General features: G+C 49.4%; 1 protein-coding gene across 2 annotated transcripts in view; it reads right to left on the bottom strand.

Annotated features, from left to right (window-relative positions):
- Positions 1 to 22034, bottom strand: part of heatr4 (HEAT repeat containing 4) — a 188386-nt gene that overhangs the window by 142696 nt on the left and 23656 nt on the right. For both annotated transcript variants that reach the window (XM_038782580.1, XM_038782586.1), the window contains 3 exons: positions 20183 to 20364; positions 3703 to 3864; positions 2099 to 2293 (listed from right to left, as the gene is read on the bottom strand). In XM_038782580.1, coding sequence (XP_038638508.1) covers positions 2099 to 2293; positions 3703 to 3864; positions 20183 to 20364 — 539 coding nt within the window. The remainder of the gene's footprint in view (positions 1 to 2098; positions 2294 to 3702; positions 3865 to 20182; positions 20365 to 22034) is intronic.

The following is a 22034-nucleotide window of genomic DNA, read 5'->3' on the forward strand; positions in this document are numbered from 1 at the left end:
AACTAGACCCTGCCTTCACAGAGGACCCCATTGTACTGCATGGCTTTACCATCATCATTATTATTAGTAAGTGTGGTTCGGATACAGCTCCCGCAATGGAGATTGGATGTAGGACTATTAGCGGATGAGGGGGTGTTTGGGGGGGGAGGCCATCCAGAATTATTTGGAGATAAATAATACAAAGTACCTTTAAAGTGGTGGCAGGGAGTTTCTGCTATTTGGGAATTCAGGTGGCACGGGATGGGAGGAGTTACATAAATTAAATTTGACCCGGCTAGGGGCTTTTCACAGTAACTTCATTGAAGCCTACTTGTGACAATAAGCTGTTATTATTATAGATGAACAAATGAAGGAGGACTTTTGGAGGTGGGACATGCTCCCGTTGTCACTGGCAGGGAGGGTACAAACCGTAAAAATGATGGTCCTACCTCCCGAGGTTTCTGTTTGTTTTTCCAGTGCCTCCCTATTTTCATACCAAAGGCCTTTTTTAAGCGGGTGAATAGGGTGATCTCTGTTTTTGTGTGGGCGAGTAAAATCCCGCGAGTAAAGAAAGTGCTGCTGGAGCGAAGCCGAGTGGGGGGTGGGCTGGTGCTGCCGCATTTTAGTAATTATCACTGGGCGGCAAATATAGCCATAATAAGGAAGTGGATACGGTAGTGGGGCCATGATCAGGAAGTGGGTGAGGGGTTTGTCTGGGGGCGAGTAGAAGCATCATCATGTAAGGGCACAAGTTTGAGATCATTGGTAATGGCACCTCTGCCGTTCTCGCCACCCCGGTACTCCACAAGCCCAGTGGCAGTAGCGGAAGCATATGGGAGTGGAGGGAGCATCGGTGTGGGCTCCAATTTGTGGTAACACCAGTTTATCCCGGGGAGGCTGGATGGGGGGTTTCAGACGTGGCAGAGAGCAGGGATTGAGAGGCTGGGGGATCTATTTATTGCTGGGAGCTTTCCATGTTTAGAGAATTTGGAGGAGGAGTTTGAATTGCCAGGAGGGAATGGGTTTCGATATCTGCAGATAAAGGATTTTGCGCGAAGGCAGCTTTCGATCTTTCCGCTTCTACCGCCACAGGGGACACAAGACAAGGTAGTTTCTAAAATGGGGGTGGGGGAGGGGAAGGTTTTGGATATTTATAAAGAACTCGGAGTGGGAAGAAACCAGCCTCCCCGGACAGGCACCGGAATGTGGCGACTAGGGGCTTTTCACAGTAACTTCATTGAAGCCTACTCGTGACAATAAGCGATTTTCATTTTCATTTCATTTTTTCATAAAGCGTAAATGGGAAGATGAGCTGGGAAAGGAGGTAAGGAGGGTCTGTGGGAGGATGATGTGAGCAGAGTCAACACATCCTCATCATGTGCCAAGCTCAGCCTGATACAATTCAACGTGGTTCACCGGGCACACACAACGGTGGCCCGAATGAGCAAGTTTTTTGGGATAGAGGACAAGTGTGTGAGGTGTGTGGGAGGGCCAGCAAACCATGTCCATATGTTTTGGGCATGCCCGAAGCTTAGGGCATACTGGCAGGGATTTGCGGATGTCATGTCCACGGTACTAAAAACAAGGATGGTGTCAAGTCCAGAGGTGGCGATTTTCAGAGTGGCGTTAGACCCGGGAGTGCAGGGGGCGAGAGAGACTGATGTTTTGGACTTTGCCTCCTTGGTAGCCCGGAGACCGATCTTATTAGCGTGGAGGGATTCGAAGCTCCCAGAATCAGAGGTTTGAGTTAGTGGCATGGCTGGGTTTCACAGAATTGAGAAAATTAACTTTGCCCTGAGAGAATCAACGTTAGGGTTCGTCCGGAGGTGGCAGCCTGTACCCTAGCAGCTGCCGGAATGTGGTGGTGACTAGGGGCTTTTCAGAGTAACTTCATTGCAGTGCTAATGTAAGCCTACTTGTTATAATAAAGATTACCACCATGTTAATTGGGACAGGTTGAGAACAGGTCTAGCAGCTCAAAACTGACCAATATATATTAAAAACCTGTACCCCAGAAATAGTCAGCGCCTATGGAACATTTGACACTCAATGCTCTCAGCAATCGTAGAGAAAAAACAAATAAAATTGGGGGAATAATTTTCCTGAACACTGAACTTACAGATGTGCCAAGCTTTGATCCACCCTGTGACCATGTTGCGCACCACTTGCAGTTCCTCTCTTGTTTTCAGAGATCGTTTGGCTTTTTTTTCCACCGAGTCATAGTCGGGTAGTCTCAGTCCTTGCTCCGCAGTGTAATCAGCCAGGGTAGGCAGGGCTGTCCACCTCCTCAAGCCTTTCGATATTCTTTTGGATCCTGAATGGGAAAGAAGGAATCAGATCTTCCACTGGCTTTGCGGCAGAAACAAGTTGAGCATCAACAAAGCCGTTTTCCATTCTTGGAGGAGGCACTTCCTGAAAGTCTCTCTTATTTTTGATCCCTCACTATTCATCCTCCTCCACCTTTCAACACCCTGAGCCCCACTATTTCTTCTGACTTCAGAAGAAGTTCTCATTATACTTATGTTGTCTCAAGGGGGTTAAAGCATCCTTTTGGCTGGACAAAAGCTGCAGCTTAACTGCCTTCTTTATCGTGAAGCCATCCCTTCAATAGCCTGGGCCTCATGCCCTGGAATTTCTTCCTTTATGCTCCTCTATTTCTCCACTTTTATCTCCTTCTTCAAAGCCTTCTTTCAAATCTACCTCTTGGCCACATTTTTCATCACATCAATCTAATATCTTGTTCTTTATATCAATGTTCATTTTTTGATTACACCTCTGTAAAGTGCCGAGGGATGTTTTTTTGACATTAAATACTGTAAATAACTTCAAGGTGTTATTGTTGATGGTGTTGTACCTGGCAAAGCCAAGGCATTTGTCAGTGAGAAGAAAAGTAGCAGCAACAGCAGCTTGTATTTATGCAAATCTGGAGTACTGTGTCGTTTTACTCTACTCAATTGGAGGACTTTGGCACTCTACAGAAGGGACAAAGAAAGGCAATGAGCCTTTCTCAGGTCCAATGTACTGGAGAGATGTATTCTGAAATGGGATCGGATTCCCATCCCTTGGGGGGGGGGGGAGGGAACGTGGTTTGTGCCAACACTCTGGTAGGGCAGGGCCTCAGAGCTGCCCATTTTTAAAGGGCACCCCAATCTCAAGATAAAGGCACCCCCACCATCAGGATTTCAGTACCCAACCCCTACACTCACCTCAGCACCATCGCCGGCCTCGGGGCTTAAGTGCCCCCTCACCCCCACCAGCATCCCCATATACTGGTAACCTCCCCGCAATGGGGTTCTGGATTGGCTCCACCAATCTGGCACTGCCAGGGTGTCGCCAGGTCCCTGACCATCCGGGGGATACATTGCCTCTGTGCCCCTGAAGTAGTCATCGCGACTGCTGGAGAGTAGTGATTGCCGCCAGCGTAACTCTCCCGGAAGATAAATGTTAAGGCATATTTAAATGCATGCAAATTGATGATCATCAGGTTCACGCCAAATTACGTCGCCGGCTGGGGCAGAGTAGATCTCATCTATCTCTTCAGCGCAAAACCTTTTATGGCCCTCTCACTAGAGTTAGAGGTCATAACAAAGTTCACGTCTATGGCAAATGGGCCCGGAAAATTCCCCCTGATGCCTTCTGAAGTTATTGCGCTAGTAACCAATCAGTATTGTGCCTCTCCATGAGACAAGCAGATTACCAACCCAGCTTTACTGGAGCTCAGACCTTCAGGTGTTTTTCTTTTGTCTTGGTCCTCTTTGTCCTCGGTCCATTCTACCGGCAACGGAGGATAGCGCTCCTGGAGGTGTTTTTGATACTCGGAGAGGTTGTCCATGATAATTCTCTCCTTGTATTTCTCACCATGGTGATGAACCATGCTGGATGACCCTGAAATTTAAAACATGTAATTCAGTGACTCAAGGCAACATTTAGTTCTGAAACATGCCCAACCCATCCTCTTTCCATCCCTGATCCAAAAACAGGATCAGAACAAAGGCATGAAATACTAGTTAACATCTTTCTATTGGTCAAATCCACATATTCACCACATCTCCTAAGCACATTGAGTTATCTCCTGCCCCTGTTTACACTGTCCACTTCACTGTCTTTCCCCTGGACGTCAACTTATTCCACAGCCTCATCACATTCTGGGTGACTTTCAGTTTTTAACCAATTCTCCTCAGTATGTGAACTTTTCAGCTCAATATTTTACTCATAGAGGGGCTTCCTGTTTACTGATGTACTTTCAGATTGGGTTAGCATTCATTCTATTGTTCCTTAGCTCAATTCCACTGGTGTCCCACCTTCCCCATGTAAAAATCTCCCCAGAACAGTCCATTGTTCTGTTGGCTTGAACCCAGATTGTGGCCTGTGGATCTGAACTCCACTCCTAAACTAAAGAAAAAGAGAGGAGCTGATTTAACACAGGCAGTAGAAAACAGCAACACAACAGGAGTAGGAGAGATCCAAAAGCAGGACGCCAAAAAGTTGCTAATTCAGATTGTTTCTCCAACCATAGCCCCTCCCTTCAACGTCCAACATCTGAATCCTCTGAATCTCAGAATCACGCAGAAAAACACAACACAATAGATGCACATGGTGAAATTCAGGAGAAAGTCAGTTTACACAGAGAGATCAGAGCCGCAGAGATTAATCACAGAGATACAAACCTCCAAGGGAGAAGGATGATGAGAGTTTATATGACAGGTACTGTAGGAAGATAGACATTTAAAAAATGATGAAAGACTGATATATAATTGGGACAGACAGGCTGATCAGTGCACCACAGTCAGTCACTAAGATGGACCGAGGGCATTAGGCGATTGACCTCAAGTAATCCCAGCTCATTTATCCCTTGCACAGAATAGACCAGTAGAAAACCCAGAATATCATAATAAAAACAGACTTTGATTTTTTCAGTACCTCCATTCAGTGGTTTCCAATATGCATTTTGTGCCACATAGCAAAATATCCACCCTGCAGTGTTGGAAAACACAATGGCCCTCAACATAAGAAAACTTATGAGTATAAACTAGCTGAATTGCAAAGCAGATCTAAGGTCTTCTCTTGTTTCTTTACAAAATAACAAAAATGTTTGAAAATACACCAAATAAGATGTTAAAAAAATACTTGTAGGGACTACTTGGTTAGTTTTTGGCAGAGACGTGGATTCAGAACCTGGAAGGATCTGTTAACATTGAGAGATTAGGGCAAAATGTTTTTAGAATGTTGGGAGATTATTTGGGCTGATGTTGTGGAATTTATCACAGCAGTCAAAATCCATAGAATCCTTACAGTGCAGGGGGCCACCATTTGGCCTGCACCGACCCTCTGAAAGATCATCCAACCCTAGCCCACTCCCCGACCTATCTCCATAATCCACACATCTTTGATCACTAATGGGCAGTTCTACCGCAGCCAATCCACCTACCCTGCACATCTTTGGACTGTGGTAGGAAATCGAAGTACCCAGAGAAAATCCAAGCAGACACAGGGAGAACGTGCAAACTCCACACAGTCACCCAAGACTGAAATTGGACCCGGGAGTCCCTGGTGATGTGAGGCAGCACTATGCCACCATGTTGAGCAGAGTTTTCAGAGCAGGTTGTAGGATGTTGATTGGTCGGTCTCAGTGAGATGGACGTTCGTAATAAAAATCATTTATTTTTCTCAGCTTTTAAGTTATAGGACAGGTTTGTCCAAGGTACAACCTGTGCACCGACACCTGTTCATGCGGCTCCTGAGCCAGTTTTCAAAATTCCTATTGGAAAGGTGTGTTTTAATGGAAGAATCTGCATTACAGTCAATTACAGTCCGTTTCTCTCCCTCATTTGCTCATGATAAGCCCATCATGAGCAAATGAGGGAGAGAAACAGTCTCTGATTGGAGGAGCAGTGAACATCGCCTATGAGTGTGCTGAGAGCTACCAGATGAGAAGTGAAGGTTTGGCAGGGCTGGAGTTGGGGAGTCAAGCAACGGCGGGACTAGGCAAGGAGACCATGCAGTTTTGGTGCCCCAGGGAGGGCAAGGTCCCGTCGGGCCCAGGGAGGGAAGGGTTCTGTCTTGCCCAAGAAGGGCTGGGCTGTGCGGTGCCGGGGAAGGAGAGGTCATGTTGGGCTCGGGAAGGGGGAGGGTTTGTCGGGTCCATGGAGGGCCAAGTCTTGGTAGGTCCGGGAATGGCAAAGAACCGAGTCTTGGGGAGGACTCATTCTTGGAGGTTCAGAGAGGGCCAGGTACTGGCGGGCCCAGGGTTTTGGGGGTGGGGTGGTGCCAGGTCTTGACGGGACGATCGGGGAGGGCCAGGTCATGGTGAGACGATATGGTAAAGCCAGGTCCTGGCAGGCCTGGGGTGGAGATGGTGTCCTTGTGAGTAAATGAGTGAGGGAGAGGTGTGTGTGTGCATGCAAGCAAGTGCGAATGAGTCAGTGTGTGTGGGGGAGTGAGTCAGTGAGCATATGGGAGTCGAAGCAAAGGAGTTTGTGCAGGGGAGCGAGAGAGATAGTGTGTGTGTATGTGTGGGGAGGAGAGTGCAAGAGACAGTGCATGGGTGTGTAGGAGTGAGAGTGAGTGTATGAAGGGAAGTGTGAGAGACTGAGTGTGTGTGGAGGGGAGTGAGTGACAGTGAGTGTGTAGAGGAGAGCAAGAGAGACAGTGAGTGTGTAGGAGAATGAGAGAGAGTGTGCAGAGGAGTGAGGGTGAGTGTGTAGACGAGAGTGAGACAGTGAGTGTCTAAAGGAGAGTGAAAGAGACAGTGAGTGTCTAGAGGAGAGTGAGTGACTGATTGTGTATGTGGAGGGGAGTGCAGGAGACTGCGAATATGTGGTGGAGAGCATGAGCCAGATTGAGAGTGCGCGGTGAGTGCAAGAGACTGTGTGTGTTTTCTTTTATTCATTTAGTGGATGTGGCTGGTTAGACCAGCATTCATTGCCCAACTTAGTTGCCCTTCAGAAAGTGGTGGTGAGCTGCCTTCTTGAATCGCTGCAGTCCCCAAGATGTAAGTACACCCAAATGCTGTTAGGGAGGGAGTACCAGGATTTTGACATTGAAGGAACGGCGATATATTTCCAAGGTCGGGGTGGTGAGTGACTTGGAGGGGATCCTCCAGGTGATGTTCCCAGGTAGATGCTGCTCTCGTCCTTCTGGATGGTCATGGTTGTGGGGTTGGAAGGTGTTGTCTAAGGAACCTTGGTGAGTTCCTGCAGTGCATCTTCTAGATCAGGGGTGGGCAAACTACGGCCCGCGGGCCGCATGTGGCCCGCCAAAGGTCTTTATGCGGCCCACCAAGTCATTTAAAAAAAAAAAAAATTTGGGTTACTTACTGGTATAGGGTGGATACGTTGACTTGAGTAGGGTGATCATTGCTCGGCACAACGTCGAGGGCCGAAGGGCCTGTTCTGTGCTGTACTGTTCTATGTTCTATATGAGGCGCCCAGAATCATAACCGGGTGAAGTAATTATTTTACTTAATATACTATGCGGCCCTTTAAAATTGTGAATTTCTGAATGTGGCCCTTGCACGGAAAAGTTTGCCCACCCCTGTTCTAGATGGTACACATGGCTGTCATTTTGCGTCAGTGGTGGAGAGTATGAATGTTTGTGGAAGGGGGAGCAATCATGTGGACTGCTTTGTCCTGGATGGTGTTGATCTTCTTAAGTGTTGTTGGAGCTGCACTCATCCACCCAAGCAGAGGGTATTCCATTACACTCCTGACTTGTGCCTTGTAGATGGTGGAGACTTTGGGCTGAGTTATTCGCCACAGGATTCCTAGCTTTTGACCTGCTCTGGTAGCGACAGTACTTATATGGCTAGTCAACTTCAGTTTCTGATCAATGGTAACACCCCCAGGATGTTGATTGTGGGGGATTTAGCAATGATAATGCCATTCAATGTCAAGGAATGATCGTTAGATCCTCTCTTGTGGAGGTGGTCATTGCCTGGCACTTGTGTGGTGCGAATGTTATTTGCCACTTGTCGGCCCAAGCCTGCATATTGTCCAGGTCTTGCTGCATATGGACATGGACTGCTTCAGAATCTGAGACGTCGCAAATAGTGTTGACATTGTACAGTCATCTGCGAACATCCCACTTCTGACCTTATGATGGAAGGCAGGCCAGTGATGAAGCAGCTGAAGGTGGTTGGGCCGAGGACACTACCCTGAGGAACTCCTGCAGTGATATCCTGGAGCTGAAATAATTGACCTCCAACCGCCAGAACCATCGTCCTTTGTGGCAGTTATGACTCCAACCAGAGTTTTCCCCCCGATGCCCAGTGCCTCTAGTTTTGCTCGGGCTCCTTGATGCCATATTCAGTGAAATGCTGCCTTGATATCAAGGCAGTCACTCTCACCTCTGGCATTCAGCTCTTTGACCTATGTTTGAACCAAACCTGTAATGAGGTCAGGAGCTAGGAGACCGTGGCGGAACCCAAACGGAGCGTCAGAGAGCCGGTTATTGCTAAGTAAGTGCCGCTCGATTGCACTGTTCATGATCCCTTTCATCACTTTGTAGATGATCAAGCATAGGCAGAACAAACAAAGCAAGGGCATAAGCAATAAATGGCAGGACCCAAGGATCAGAGGGACCTTGGTGTGCATTTACACCTGCCTTTAAGGGTAGCAAAGTAGCTGGATACAGTCGTTAAAAGGCATATAGCATACTTGTTTTCATTAGCCGAGGCATAAAGCTCGAGAGCAGGGAGGTTATGCTGGAATGGTATAAAACATTGGGTAGGCCACAGCTAGAGTATTATGTGCAATTCTGGAATCCCATTTATAGAAGGGATGTGAAAAGGGTGCACTTGAAAGGGTGCAGAGGAGATTTACTAGGATGTTGCCTGGGCTGGAGAGTGTTACTTATGAAGAGAGATTGGATAGACTTGAATTGTTTTCCTTGGAGCAGAAGAGACTGAAGGGGACATGATTGAGATGTATAAAAATATGAGGGGCATTGATAGAGTAGACAGGAACAAATATTCCCCCTTATTGGAGGGGCCATAGACTTACGGTTAAGGAGCAGGGGGTTTAGAGGGTAGTAGAAGTGTGCAACTCGCTGTCTGAAAGGGTGGTGGAAGCAGAGACCCTCATATCATTTAAGAAGCATTCTGATGTGAACTTGTGATGCCAAGGCATACAAGGCTATGGGCCAAGTGCTGGGAAATGGGCTTAGAATAGTTTGGTGGTTGGTTTTGACCGGCACAGGCTCAATGGGCTGAAGGGCCTTTGCTCTGCTGTATGGCTTTAGCCTGATGGGATGATAATTGGCCAGGTTGGATTTGTACTGCTTCTGGTGTATAGGACATAGCTGGGCAATTTTCCACATTGTTGGGTGGATGCCAGTGTTGTAGTGGTACTGGAACAGCTTGGCTAGGGGCGTGGCACGTTTTGGAGCAGAATTCTTCAGGACTATTGCCAAAAATATTGGCAGGGCCCATAGTCTTTGCAGTATCCAGTGCCTTAAGCCATTTCGTGATATCACATGGAGTGAATTGAATTGGCTGAAGACTGTCATCGGTGATGCTGGGGAGGATTCTTGTGACTGCTTCAGCCTTATCTTTTGCAGAGATACGCTGGGCTCCCCCATATGGAGCCTGGTCCTACAGAGAGTTGTTTAAAGACTGGATATGGCAGGATTTCAGAGCTTAGATCTGATCTGTTGGATGTGGAATCGCTTAGCTCTGTCTACGACTTGCAAGTTATGCTGTTTGGCACGCAAATAGTCCCGAGTTGTAGCTTCAAACGGTTGATACTTCATTTTTTGGTATACCTGGTGTTGCTCCTGGAATGCACTCCTGCACTCTTCACTGAAACAGGGTTGATCTAGTGGTAATGGTACAGTGGGAGATATGCCGGGCCATGAGGTTACAGATTGCGGCTGGGTACGCTTCTGCTGCTGATGGCCTCATGGATGCCCAATCTTGAGTTTCCAGATCCGTTCGGAATCTATCCTATTCAGCACAATGGTAGTGCCACACGATGGAGGGTATCCTCAATCTGAAGACAGGATTTCATCTCCACAAAGACTATGTGGTGGTCACACCGGCCGAAACTGTCATGGACAGATGCATCCGCAGCAGGCAGGTGAGGATGAAGTCAAGTATGTTTTTCCTTCTTGTTGGTTCCCTCACCACCCATTGCAGACTCAGTCTAGCAGTTATGTCCTTTAGAACTAAGCCAGCTCGGTCTCGACTGGTGGGCACTGAAGTCCCCTACCCAGAGTACATTACGCCTCAGTGCTTCCTCAAAGCGGTGGACAACATGGAGTATTAATTCATCAGCTGAGGGCAGACAGTATATGGTAATCAGCAGGAAGTTTCCTTGCCCGTCTTTGACCTGAAGGCAGGAGACCTCATGGGACGATGTTGAGTACTCCCAGGGCAACCCCCTCCCGATTCTGGGACAGGACATACCCAGGAATGGTGATAATGTGAGGTACCTGTGAGGTATGATTCCGTGTGTATGGCTGGTCCTAGACACACGGAATCAGAAGTTGGTACGGTCGACTTTGCAGAGTTGACCGTTGTTGTTTCCAGTGCCTAGGTCGATGCCGGATGCTCCATCCGGTTTCTTTTTAGACTTTGTAGTGGCTTTCTAGGCCATTTCAGGCATTAGGTTAGGGTTAGGCATTGAAGAGTCAACCACATTACTCGAGTCAAATGTCAGCCAAACCAGGTAATGGACAATGTAATTCCAGATATTTATTGGATTCAATATCCACCATCTGCCATGGCAGGATTCAAACCCCGGTCCCGAGTCTATTACCCTGGGTCTCTAGATCACCCAGTGACAATACCACTACGCCACCGCCTGCCCTTAGGAAAAGTGGTCGGAGCAGGAAACCATCCAAAAAACTCAACATTTTCCTGTTTCTCTCAAATCGGAAAATTTCTCCCATTCATATAGCCATCAGCAGAAAATATGTTTTACCTCAATAAAAGATTTTGTTTGATCTCAAGTGCCTGGTGACAATTTGAGTGGGAGAAACTGCAATCAGATGTAACGGTATTACAACTAAAGAAGGGTAACTACAAAGACATGAGGGAGGAGCTGGCCAGAGTTGATTGGAAAAGGAGCCTTGCAGGGAAGAGAGTGGAACAGCAATGGCAGGTGTTTTGAGGAGTTATTCCGGAGGCACAACAAAAATTCTTCCCAAGGAGGAGGAAACATGCTAAGGGGAGGACAAGGCATCCATGGTTGACAAGGGAAGTCAAGGGCAGCATAAAGGCTAAAGAAAAAGCATACAAAGTGGCGAGGATTAGTGGGAAGTCAGAGATTGGGAAGTCTTTAAAAGTGAGCAGACGACAACTAAAAAAGCAATAAGCGGGGAGAAGATGAAGTACGAGTGCAAGCTAGCTAGTAATATAAAGGAAGATAGGAAGAGCTTTTTTCAAAATATATAAAAGGTAAGAGAGAGACAAAAATAGACATTGGACCACTGGAAAATGTGGCTGGAGAAGTGATAATAGGAAACAAAGAAATGGCAGACGAACTGAATTGTTACTTTACATCAGTCTTCATGATGGAAGACACCAGTGGGATGCCAGAGCCCGAGGAGAATCAGGGGCAGAGGTGAGTGCAGGTCCATCACTAAGGAGAAGGTTCTGGCGAAACTGAAAGATCTGAAGGTGGATAAATCACCTGGACTGGATGGACTACCCCAGGGTTCTAAAAGAGATAGCTGAGAAGATTGTGGAGGCATTGGTAGTGATCGTTCAAGAATCACTGGGGACTTCCGGTGGCTGCGATGTTCGAGTGAGCCGCACATTCGGCGGGCTCTCACTCCGGCGGGGCTTAACAGCTGATTCTCCGCGATAGGGGACCACGGGGGCGGCAAAAAGGCTGCCGTGGAAGGAAGAGGAGAGCGGGCTGCAGCGGATGGAATCGTGGGAGGCCAGCAGGTAGAGGAGGAAAGAGAGAGAGAGAGACGGAGGCAAGGAGGAAACTGACCTGAAGGGTAAGATGGCGGACCCACGGACCTTCCTTCCTCCAGGACAAAGAAAAAAAGTTTGGAGTTGCTGAGGAGGGACAGCTTGGACCCACTTCAGATGCCCAGGAGGTAAAATTTAAGGAGCTGGGCGAAGGAAGGCGGCAGCACATGGAACAGCAGGATTCCAGAAGGCAGAAGAAGAAGGAGAAAAAGGGACAGAGACAAGGACCTGAAGAAAATTACCTGGGACCTAAGATGGCGGACACACGGACCCTGGACTCAGCAATCCAGCTGGCGCTGAATAACATGCTCCAGGTAATGAAGTCCAGTTTTGAAGCGCTGAAGCGGGACAGCTTGGACCCAATCCAGAAAGCGGTGGATCAGCTGAACCAGAGGCTGGATGCGCAGGATGTTACAGTTAAGGAGCTGGGAGAGGCAGTGGAGGAGCAGGCGGATGCGCAAACGGTTGCAGCGCTAGAAGTTGACGGCCTGAAAGAGCGGCAGAGAAGACTGCTGGACAGAGTGGAGGAGCTGGAGAATAGAGTCCGCAGGAACAATCTGAGGATGGTCGGCCTCCCGGAGGGGGCTGAGGGAGCTGATGCTGCAGCGTTTGTAGCAGACCTGCTGAAGCAGCTGATGGGGGCCGAAGCCTTTCCGCGACCGCTGGAGCTGGAGGGGGCACACAGAGTGCAGGCAAGGCAGGGGCAGCCGGGTGGACCCCCCCGCCCAATGGTGATTAGGTTCCACAGGTTCGTGGACAAGGAGCGGGTGCTGCAGTGGGCAAAGAGCGCCAGGAGCAGCACGTGGAACAACAGTGTTCTCCGCATTTATCAGGACCTAAGCCAGGAGGTGGCTCGGCGGCGAGCAGCCTTTAAGAATGTCAAGGAGGTGCTGTTCAAGAAGCACGTGAAGTTTGGTCTGCTGTTCCCAGCTCGGCTATGGGTCACGCACCAGGGTCAACACCACTACTTCTCCGAGCCCGAAGAAGCGATGGATTTTGTGAGGGACCTGGGGCTGGTCCCGAAAGGAGGCCCCAAGGACGCGAGTTAGGGCCCGAGGATTTCTGTGGGAAGGAATGCCGAATGTGCCTGGACTGCTGCTCAACGGTTTGCTGGGCCAAAGGGGCCAAGCGGAACATTTGAGACTCTTTCCTTTGTTCATGGACATTTATGTGCTTTTTCTCTTTTTTCTGTGTTTTTTTTCTTTTTTTTTTCCTGTTTGGGCTGGTTTGTGCTTTTTGTGCAGCTCGCGGAAGACACTGGAGCCGGCTTGCCCCAGTGGGTGGGGAGGAGGACGGGGAAACAATGGGAATGGGACAGGACGGCGCCGGAGTGTTGCGTCACCGGGCTAGCAGATTGGCTAGTCAAGGAAGTCAGATAGGGGGGGAAGTTACAACCAGTAGATGGCAGGGGTGGGGGTACCGGGGGATGGGGTTAGGGGAGGGGGGGGTTGTTCTGCTGACGGGAGAGGGACTTGAAATAGGCACTGGAAAGGAGGTTGAGGGTGGAGGCAGCTAAAGGGCGGGCCAGGAATGGCGCGACGCACGGGTCAGGGGCCGGCCCGAGAAAGGCTATGGCTGACCGGCGGGGTGGGGGGGTGGGGGGGGGGGGGATGTGCCCCCCGACCAGGCTGATCACCTGGAACGTCAAGGGACTGAATGGGCCGTTTAAGAGGGCGCGGGTGTTCAAGCACTTGCGGGCCCTGAGGGCGGACGTAATTATGTTGCAGGAGACACATCTGAAAGTGTCAGACCAGACCAGGCTAAGAAAGGGCTGGATTAGCCAGGTCTTCCACTCGGACTTGGACTCGAAGTCCAGAGGGGTGGCAATCATGATCAACAAGCGGGTGCAATTTGAGGCGGAGGGCATATCCGCAGACAGGGGGGGCAGATACCTGATGGTACGGGGCAGACTGGAGGGGAGAAGAGTGGTGCTGGTGAATATATATGCCCCGAACTGGGATGACGTGGACTTCATTAAAAGAGTGCTGGGGAAGATCCCGGGCTTGGATTCTCGCAGGCTAATAATGGGAGGGGACTTTAACATGGTCCTTGACCCGACTTTGGATCGGTCATGTCCCAGAACGGGTAGACTCTCAGCAATGGCAAGGGAGCTGAAAGGGTTTATGGAGCAAATGGGGGCAGTGGACCCCTGAAGAGATGGACAGCCAACAGGAAGGGGCTACTCGTTTTACTCGCACGTCCATAAAGTAAATTCCAGGATAGATTTCTTTGTACTAAGCAGGGACTGTATGGGGGAGGTAAAGAACACGGAATACTCAGCAATTACCATTTCAGACCATGCCCCGCATTGGGTGGACCTGCAGTTCGGGGGAGCGAGTTATCAACGCCCGCAATGGAGGCTAGATGTGGGACTGCTGTCGGAGGAGGGGATCTGTGAGAGGCTTCGGAAATGTATAAAAAATTACCTGCAGGTGAATGACACTGGGGAGGTCTCAGCGGCGACCGTGTGGGAGGCGCTAAAGGCAGTAGTGCGGGGGGAGCTGATTTCAATTGGGGCCCACAGAGCCAAGGCAGTCAGGGCAGAGATGGATAGATTGGTCAGGGAAATGGGTTGGATAGATGAAGAGCACGCGGAGTCCCCAGGGGAGGTTTTACTCAGGGAGAGGCAGAGACTACAGGCGAAACTGGGGGCACTATCCACGAGCAGGGCCGTGGAACAGCTTAGGAAGGCGAGGGGAGTGGTGTACGAGCATGGGGAAAAGGCTAGCAGACTGTTAGCGCAGCAACTCAGGAGGAGGGAGGCGGCCAGGGAAAAAGGTAGAGTGAGGGACGAGGGGGGGCGCAAAGTGGAGGATCCGGCAGAATTGAATAGGGTATTCCGGGACTTCTATCGTAAGCTGTATACTTCGGAGCCGCCGGAAGAACCGGAGGGGATGAAAAGGTTTCTGGACGGGTTAACATTCCCAACAGTTGGGGGGGGGGGGGGGGGGGGGGGGGGGGCGAGTGGAAGAGCTGGGGGCCCCGATTAGAGTAGAGGAGGTATTGGGGGGCCTAAAGGCCATGCAGTCGGGGAAAGCCCCGGGGCCGGATGGATACCCAGTAGAGTTTTATAGGAAGTTCTCTGAGCTGGTGGGCCCGGTCTTGGCGAGGGTTTTCAATGAGGCAAGGGACAGAGGGACCCTGCCGCCGACAATGTCACAAGCCACCATATCTCTGATATTGAAGAGGGGTAAAGACCCAGAGGTGTGCGGGTCCTACAGGCCAATCTCCCTGATTAATGTAGACGCCAAGCTCCTGGCAAAGGTACTGGCGGGTAGAATGGAGGACTGTGTACCGGAGGTGATTGGGGAGGATGAAACGGGGTTCGTGAAAGGTAGGCAGCTGGCGGCCAATCTGAGGAGATTGCTCAATGTGATAATGATGCCCCCGGCGGGTAGAGAGGTGGAGGTAGTGGTGGCAATGGACGCCGAGAAGGCCTTTGACCAGGTGGAGTGGGCTATCTATGGGAGGTGCTCGGACGGTTTGGGTTCGGGGAGGGATTGGTGGATTGGATCAAATTATTATATCAGGCCCCGAGGGCCAGCGTCAGGACCAACAGAGAAGTGTCGGAGTACTTTAGGTTGTACCGAGGGACCAGACAGGGCTGCCTACTCTCCCCGCTGCTGTTTGCGCTGGCCATAGAACCGCTGGCGATTGCGCTGAGAGCCGCAGAGGGTTGGAAGGGGATGGTGAGGGGCGGGGTTGAACACAGGGTTTCTCTTTATGCAGACGACCTGCTCCTGTACGTGTCGGACCCAGTGGCCGGGATGGGAACTATACTGGGAAGGCTGAGGAAGTTCGGCCAGTTCTCAGGATACAAATTAAATACGGTCAAGAGTGAAATGTTTGTGGTCCAGGCAAGGGGCCAGGAGAACAGATTGAGAGGGCTACCGTTTAGGCTAGTTGAGGAAAATTTCCGGTATTTGGGAATCCAGGTGGCACGAGACTGGGGCAGGCTGCATAAGTTAAATTTGGCCAGGGTGGTGGAGCAAATGAAGGCAGAGTTTCGGAGATGGGATGCACTCCCGCTGTCGCTGGCAGGGAGGGTGCAGACTGTAAAGATGACAATCCTCCCTCGATTTTTGTTTATTTTTCAGTGCCTCCCGATCTTTATCCCACAGTCCTTCTTCAAAAGAGTTAACGGGCTGATCATGAGCTTTGTCTGGGCGGGAAAGTCTCCGCGGGTGAAGAAGGCGATGTTGGAGAGGAACCGCAGCGAGGGAGGGCTGGCTTTGCCGAGTCTGGTCAATTATTACTGGGCGGCCAACATCGCTATGATAAGGAAGTGGATGGTGGGTACGGGGTCTATTTGGGAGCAGGTGGAGGTGGCTTCGTGCAGGGGCTCCAGTTTGGAAGCCCTGGTCACGGCTCCTCTACCGCTGCCGCCGGCCAAGTACACCACCAGCCCGGTAGTGGTGGCGACCCTGCGGATATGGGGCCAGTGGAGGAGGCATGTGGGGGAGATGGGGGCGTCTGTCTGGGCGCCAATCTGCAACAACCATCGGTTTGCCCCCGGCAGTATGGATGGGGGGTTCCGAGTATGGCGGCGAGCAGGGGCGGGAAGGGTGGGTGATATGTTCCTGGAAGGGAGCTTCGCGAGTTGAGGAGCTTGGAGGAGAAATTTGGGTTGGTAAGGGGAAATGATTTTAGATACCTACAGTTGCGGGACTTTGTTCGTAGACAGGTCCCATCTTTCCCGCGCCTCCCGCCAATGGGGATCCTCGACAGAATAGTCTCTAGGAGGGAAGAAGGGGAGGGCAGAGTCTCGGGTATATATAAGGTGCTCATGACGGAGGAAGGGTCCCAGACAGAGAAACTGAAACTTAAATGGGAGGAGGAGCTCGGCGGGGAAATGGAGGATGGGCTGTGGGCAGAGGCCCTGAGTAGGGTAAATTCGACCGCGACATGTGCTAGGCTCGGGCTGATCCAATTTAAGGTCGTTCACTGGGCCCATATGACGGTGGCTCGGATGAGCAAATTTTTCGGGATAGAGGACAAATGCGCTAGGTGCGCGGGAGGACTAGCGAACCATGTTCACATGTTTTGGGCATGCCCTGAGCTGAGGGGGTACTGGGAGGGATTTGCGGGGGTCATGTTCCAGGTGCTAAAAACAAGGGTGGTGATGAGTCCAGGGGTGGCAATTTTTGGGGTTTCGGAAGACCCGGGCGTCCAGGGGGAGAAAGAGGCCGATGTGTTGGCCTTTGCTTCCCTGATAGCCCGGCGACGAATATTATTGGCGTGGAGGGACTCAAAGCCCCCGAAGACTGAGTGGTGGCTTGCGGACATGTCGAGTTTCCTGGGGATGGAAAAAATTAAGTTCGCCTTGAGGGGATCTGTGCAGGGGTTCACCCGGAGGTGGCAACCATTTATTGACTTCTTTGCGGGAGAGTGAGCGTCAGCAGGGGGGTGGGGGTAGGGGGGGGGGGGGGGTAGGGTAGGGTAGAGTAGGAGGGAAAATATGGCGGGTAGTACCGGTGGGAGGGGAGCGGGCTTGTGCAATATGTTACGATGGAAGTATTGAAAGTACGTGGATGTTTGCACATTTTTGCCTTTTTTGCTTCCTTTCTGATGATGTCTGTAACTGTTTATAAAGCCAAAAACTACCTCAATAAAATTGTTTATTAAAAAAAAAAATCACTGGAAGCAGGAAGGGTCCCAGAGGACTGGAAAATGGCTAATGTAACACCGCTGTTTAAGGGAGGGAGGCAGTAGACGGGAAATTATAGGCCGGTTAGCCTGACTTCAGTCATTCGAAAGATTTTAAGAGTCCATTAATAAAGATAAAATCGCAGAGTACTTGGAAGTGCATGATAAAATAGGACTGAGTCAGCATGGCTTCGTCAAGGGGAGGTCATGTCTGACCATTAGAGCTCTTTGAGGAAGTAACAAGGAAGTTAGACAAAGGAAACCAGTGGACGTGATTTATTTCGATTTCCAGAAGGCCTTTGACAAGGTGCCGCACAACAGACTGTTAAATAAGTTAAAAGCCCATGGTGTTAAGGGTAAGATCCAGGCATGGATAGAGGATTGGCTGACTGGCAGAAGGCAGAGAATGGGGATAAAGGGGTCTTTTTCAGGACAGCAGCCGGTGACTAGTGATGCGCCTCAGGAATCTGTGCTGGGACCACAACTTTTCACAATATAATTAATGATCTGGAAGAAGGAACTGAAGGCACTGTTGCTAAGTTTGCAGATGATACAAAGATCTGTAAAGGAACAGGTAATAATGAGGAAGCTGGCGGGCTGCAGAAGGACTTGGACAGATTTCTGGCAGATGGAATTAAATGTGGAAAAGTGTGAGGTTATGCACTTTGGAAGGAGAAATGGAGGCAGAGACTATTTTCCAAATGGAAAAATGCTTAGGAGATCAGAAGCACAAAGGGACTTGGGAGCCCTTGTTCACGATTCTCTTAAGGTTAACGTGCAGGTTCAGTCGGCAGTCAGGAAGGCAAAACAATGTTACCATTCATGTCGAGAGGGCTAGAATACAAGACCAGGGATGTACTTCTGAGGCTATAAAAGGCTCTGGTCAGACCCCATTTGGAGTATTGTGAGCAGTTTTGGACCACATATCTAAGGAAGGATGTGCTGGCCTTGGAAAGGGTCCAGAGGAGGTTCACAAGAATGATCCCTGGAATGAAGAGCTTGTCGTATGAGGAACGGTTGAGGACTCTGGTCTGTACTCGTTGGAGTTTAGAAGGATGAGTGGGGCTCCTATTGAAACTTACAGGATACTGCGAGGTCTGAATAAAGTGGATGTGGAGAGGATGTTTCCACTTGTAGGGAAAAATAGAAGCAGAGGACACAATCTCAGACTAAAGGGACGATCCTTTAAAACAAGATGAGGAGGAATTTCATCAGCCAGAGGCTAGTGAATCCGTGGAACTCTTTGCCACAGAAGACTGTGGAGGCCAAATCACTGAGTGTCTTTAAGACAGAGATAGATAGGCTCTTGATTAATAAGGGGATTAGGGGTTATGGGGAGAAGGCAGGAGAATGGAGATGAGAAAAACATCAGCCATGATTAAATGGCGGAGCAGACTCGATGGGCCGAGTGGCCTGATTCTGCTTCTGTCTTATGATCTTATGGTCTTATTGAAATATCAGTGAAGATCATTATACGGTTATGCACCTGGGTAAACACTGGTACAGCCCCGAGTGATAACAGGAACGTTTAACATTATTTTATCTACCTCAGCCACATGCTGAGGATATCCTGTAATATTCACAGGTTCTGCACTTTCCAGATGTCAAACTGTACTGTCAATTTCATCCTTCATCTTGATAAACTTGCTTCACAATTCTACTTCAAACAAAGGGCCGATCAATTGGTGGGGATTGGGGTCTGCAGATCACTCCTTAGTCTATTTAAGTATTGGCAGTCACGAATGGAGGCGATAAAGGCATCAAGGAACCCAAAAGTAACGCTACAGTAGCACTTTTGGGCAGTCTCTGCCATTAACTTTGGGACAATCTCAGTGGAGGAGCTGAGACTCTTGAATGAGCCTATATGTAACAGTGAAGTCCTGTGCTTATGGTACTACCATATCTTGTGCATAGGATTTAGGGAGGCGGTGGTGTAGAGGTATTGTCACTGGACTAGTAAGCCAGAGACACAGGGTAATGCTCTGGGGACCCAAGTTCAAATCCCACCACTGTACAGTGATATTTGAAGTCAATAAAATTCTGGAATTACAAGTCTAATGATGACCATGGAACCATTGTCAACTTGTCATAAAAGCCAACCTAATGTCCTTTAGGGAAGGAAATCTGTCGTCCTTACCTGGTCTGGCCTGCATGTGATTCCAGACCAACAGCAATGTGGTTGACCCTTAACCGCCCCCTCAAGGACAATTAGGAATGGGCAATGAGACGCTCACATCCCATGAACGAATAAAAGTTCTGAGTATGATATTTCCACATTAAAATGAATTGAAATACTATTATACACTGTACTGAACAGAGGATGAGTTGTTCTCACTGGGTTACACAACCAACCATATGCTCACATTGAAGAAAGTGGCACAGGTCCCACCACATCCATTGAAAGCCTGATCCAGAACATGGATTGAAGAGGAAGAGGACTTGTCCATTGGAATTCCAGATCAATGTGGGGGAAATGGGAATGGGTTATAAACATTGGAATTCAATACTGGATTGGGTCATGTTGTGCTGAATGTAAATAAGAATGCTATTATTTAGCAGTACTTCTAGATATCTAGCTCCCTATCTTTTTGTATATTCAATAGTAATGTGTATGCAGTTCCTGCTGCCTCTAATTACCAGCGTACAGTTCTTGCTCAAACACATTCTCCGTGTAATAGACATGTTTGCCAAGCTTTGTGTTCAGGACAGTCTTGGGCTTTGGAGGGAGTTCAAAGTGCTTCACTATCAGGGTGGCCGCAGTCTGATTCACAGCTCCAGGTTCGTCCAGAATGTTCTCATTCAGTTGAAACCCAGGAACCCTGTAAAAAGCAAATCACAGTCATCATGCTGCCAGCCATAACTGATGTCCTTATCAATATCTCATCCTGCTATATGGGAACATCTCCCCTCTCCAACACAGAAACAGCACGAAGAACAACCTTTAACATGACCTTCCAATCAGGCCATCACTGATCGCTCCTCACCCAAAAAATCTAATCTTCTTGAATCATAGCTGCTCAAAAGGACAACAGCCAGTAAGTGACATATGTTTCAACCTTCCTTTGTCACATTTATTTGCTGTTCCTGCAAGTTTTTAAAAATAAACTTTAGAGTACCCAATTCATTTTTTCCAATTAAGGGGCAATTTAGTGTGGCCAAACGACCTACCACGTACATCTTTGGGTTGTGGGGGCGAAACCCACGCAAACACGGGGAGAATGTGTAAACTCCACACGGACAGAGACCCAGAGCTGGGATTGAACCTGGGACCTCGGCGGCGTGAGGCAGCAGTGCTAACCACTGCGCCACAGTGCTGCTCTTCCTGCAAGTTTTAAAAATTTACCCTCTCCCTTTTTAGGACATGGGAAAGGAGGGGAAATGGTATTTGGAGCAGATACTTCATTAGAATAACTAGCAGCGACAAGCTACATTGGGTTATGGCCTTCTCCAGTGATGAAGTTTCTCTGATTCTCCTTTCTGATGTTAACTGCCACTCAGCATATAGCACTCTCACCTGAGTCACAAGATTCTGAGTTCGAGTTTAACTCCAGGACTTGACCACCAAAATCAACTCTCCAGTGCTGTACTGAAGGACTGCTGCTCTGTCCGATGTGTCCCCAAGCTCCCATCTGCCTGCTCAGATGCAAGCATGGCATCAATTTGAAGAGCGGGGGGTGGCACACTACCGTGGGAGGGGGCGGGGGTGGCGCGACCGTGGAAGTGGCGGGGGGAGGCACATTACCGCGGGAGGAAGGCCCTCTGCCGCGAAAGGAGTTGCGGGCGGGGGGAGGCCCTCTACCGCGCGAGGGGGCAGGGGGGAGGCGCTCTACCACGGGAGGGGCGCTCTACCGCGGGTGGGGGGTAGTTTAACACGGACAGGTGTGAGGTAATGCACTTTGGAAGGTCCAATGCATGTAGGAAAATCACAATAAATGGTAGAACTCTTGCTAGTATTGACAGGCAGAGAGATCTGGGTGTGCATGTCCACCGATCACTGAAAGTGGCAATGCATGTGGATAAGGTGGTCAAGAAGGCATACGGCATGCCGGCATTCATCGGTCAGGGCATTGAATGTGAAAATTGGCAAGTCATGTTGCAGCTGTACAGGACCTTAATTAGGCCTCATTTGGAATATTGCATACAATGCTGGTCGCCACACTATCAGAAGAATGTGGATGTTTTGAAATGAAAAATCGCTTATTGTCACAAGTAGGCTTCAATTAAGTTACTGTGAAAAGCCCCTAGTCGCCACATTCCGGCGCCTGTCCGGGGAGGCTGGTACGGGAGGGGTACAGAAGCAGTTTACTGGGATGTTGCCTGGTATGGAGGGCATTAACTATGAAGAGAGGTTACATAAACTCGATCTGTTCTCAATGGATATCAGAGAGGCGACCTGATAAATGTGTACAAGATTATGAGTGGCATGGACAGAGTGGATAGTCAGATGCTCTTTCCTAGGGTAGGAGAGTCAAGTACTAGGGGACATAGG

Source organism: Scyliorhinus canicula, chromosome 2 (assembly GCF_902713615.1).
Source record: "Scyliorhinus canicula chromosome 2, sScyCan1.1, whole genome shotgun sequence".
Taxonomy (NCBI): domain Eukaryota; kingdom Metazoa; phylum Chordata; class Chondrichthyes; order Carcharhiniformes; family Scyliorhinidae; genus Scyliorhinus; species Scyliorhinus canicula.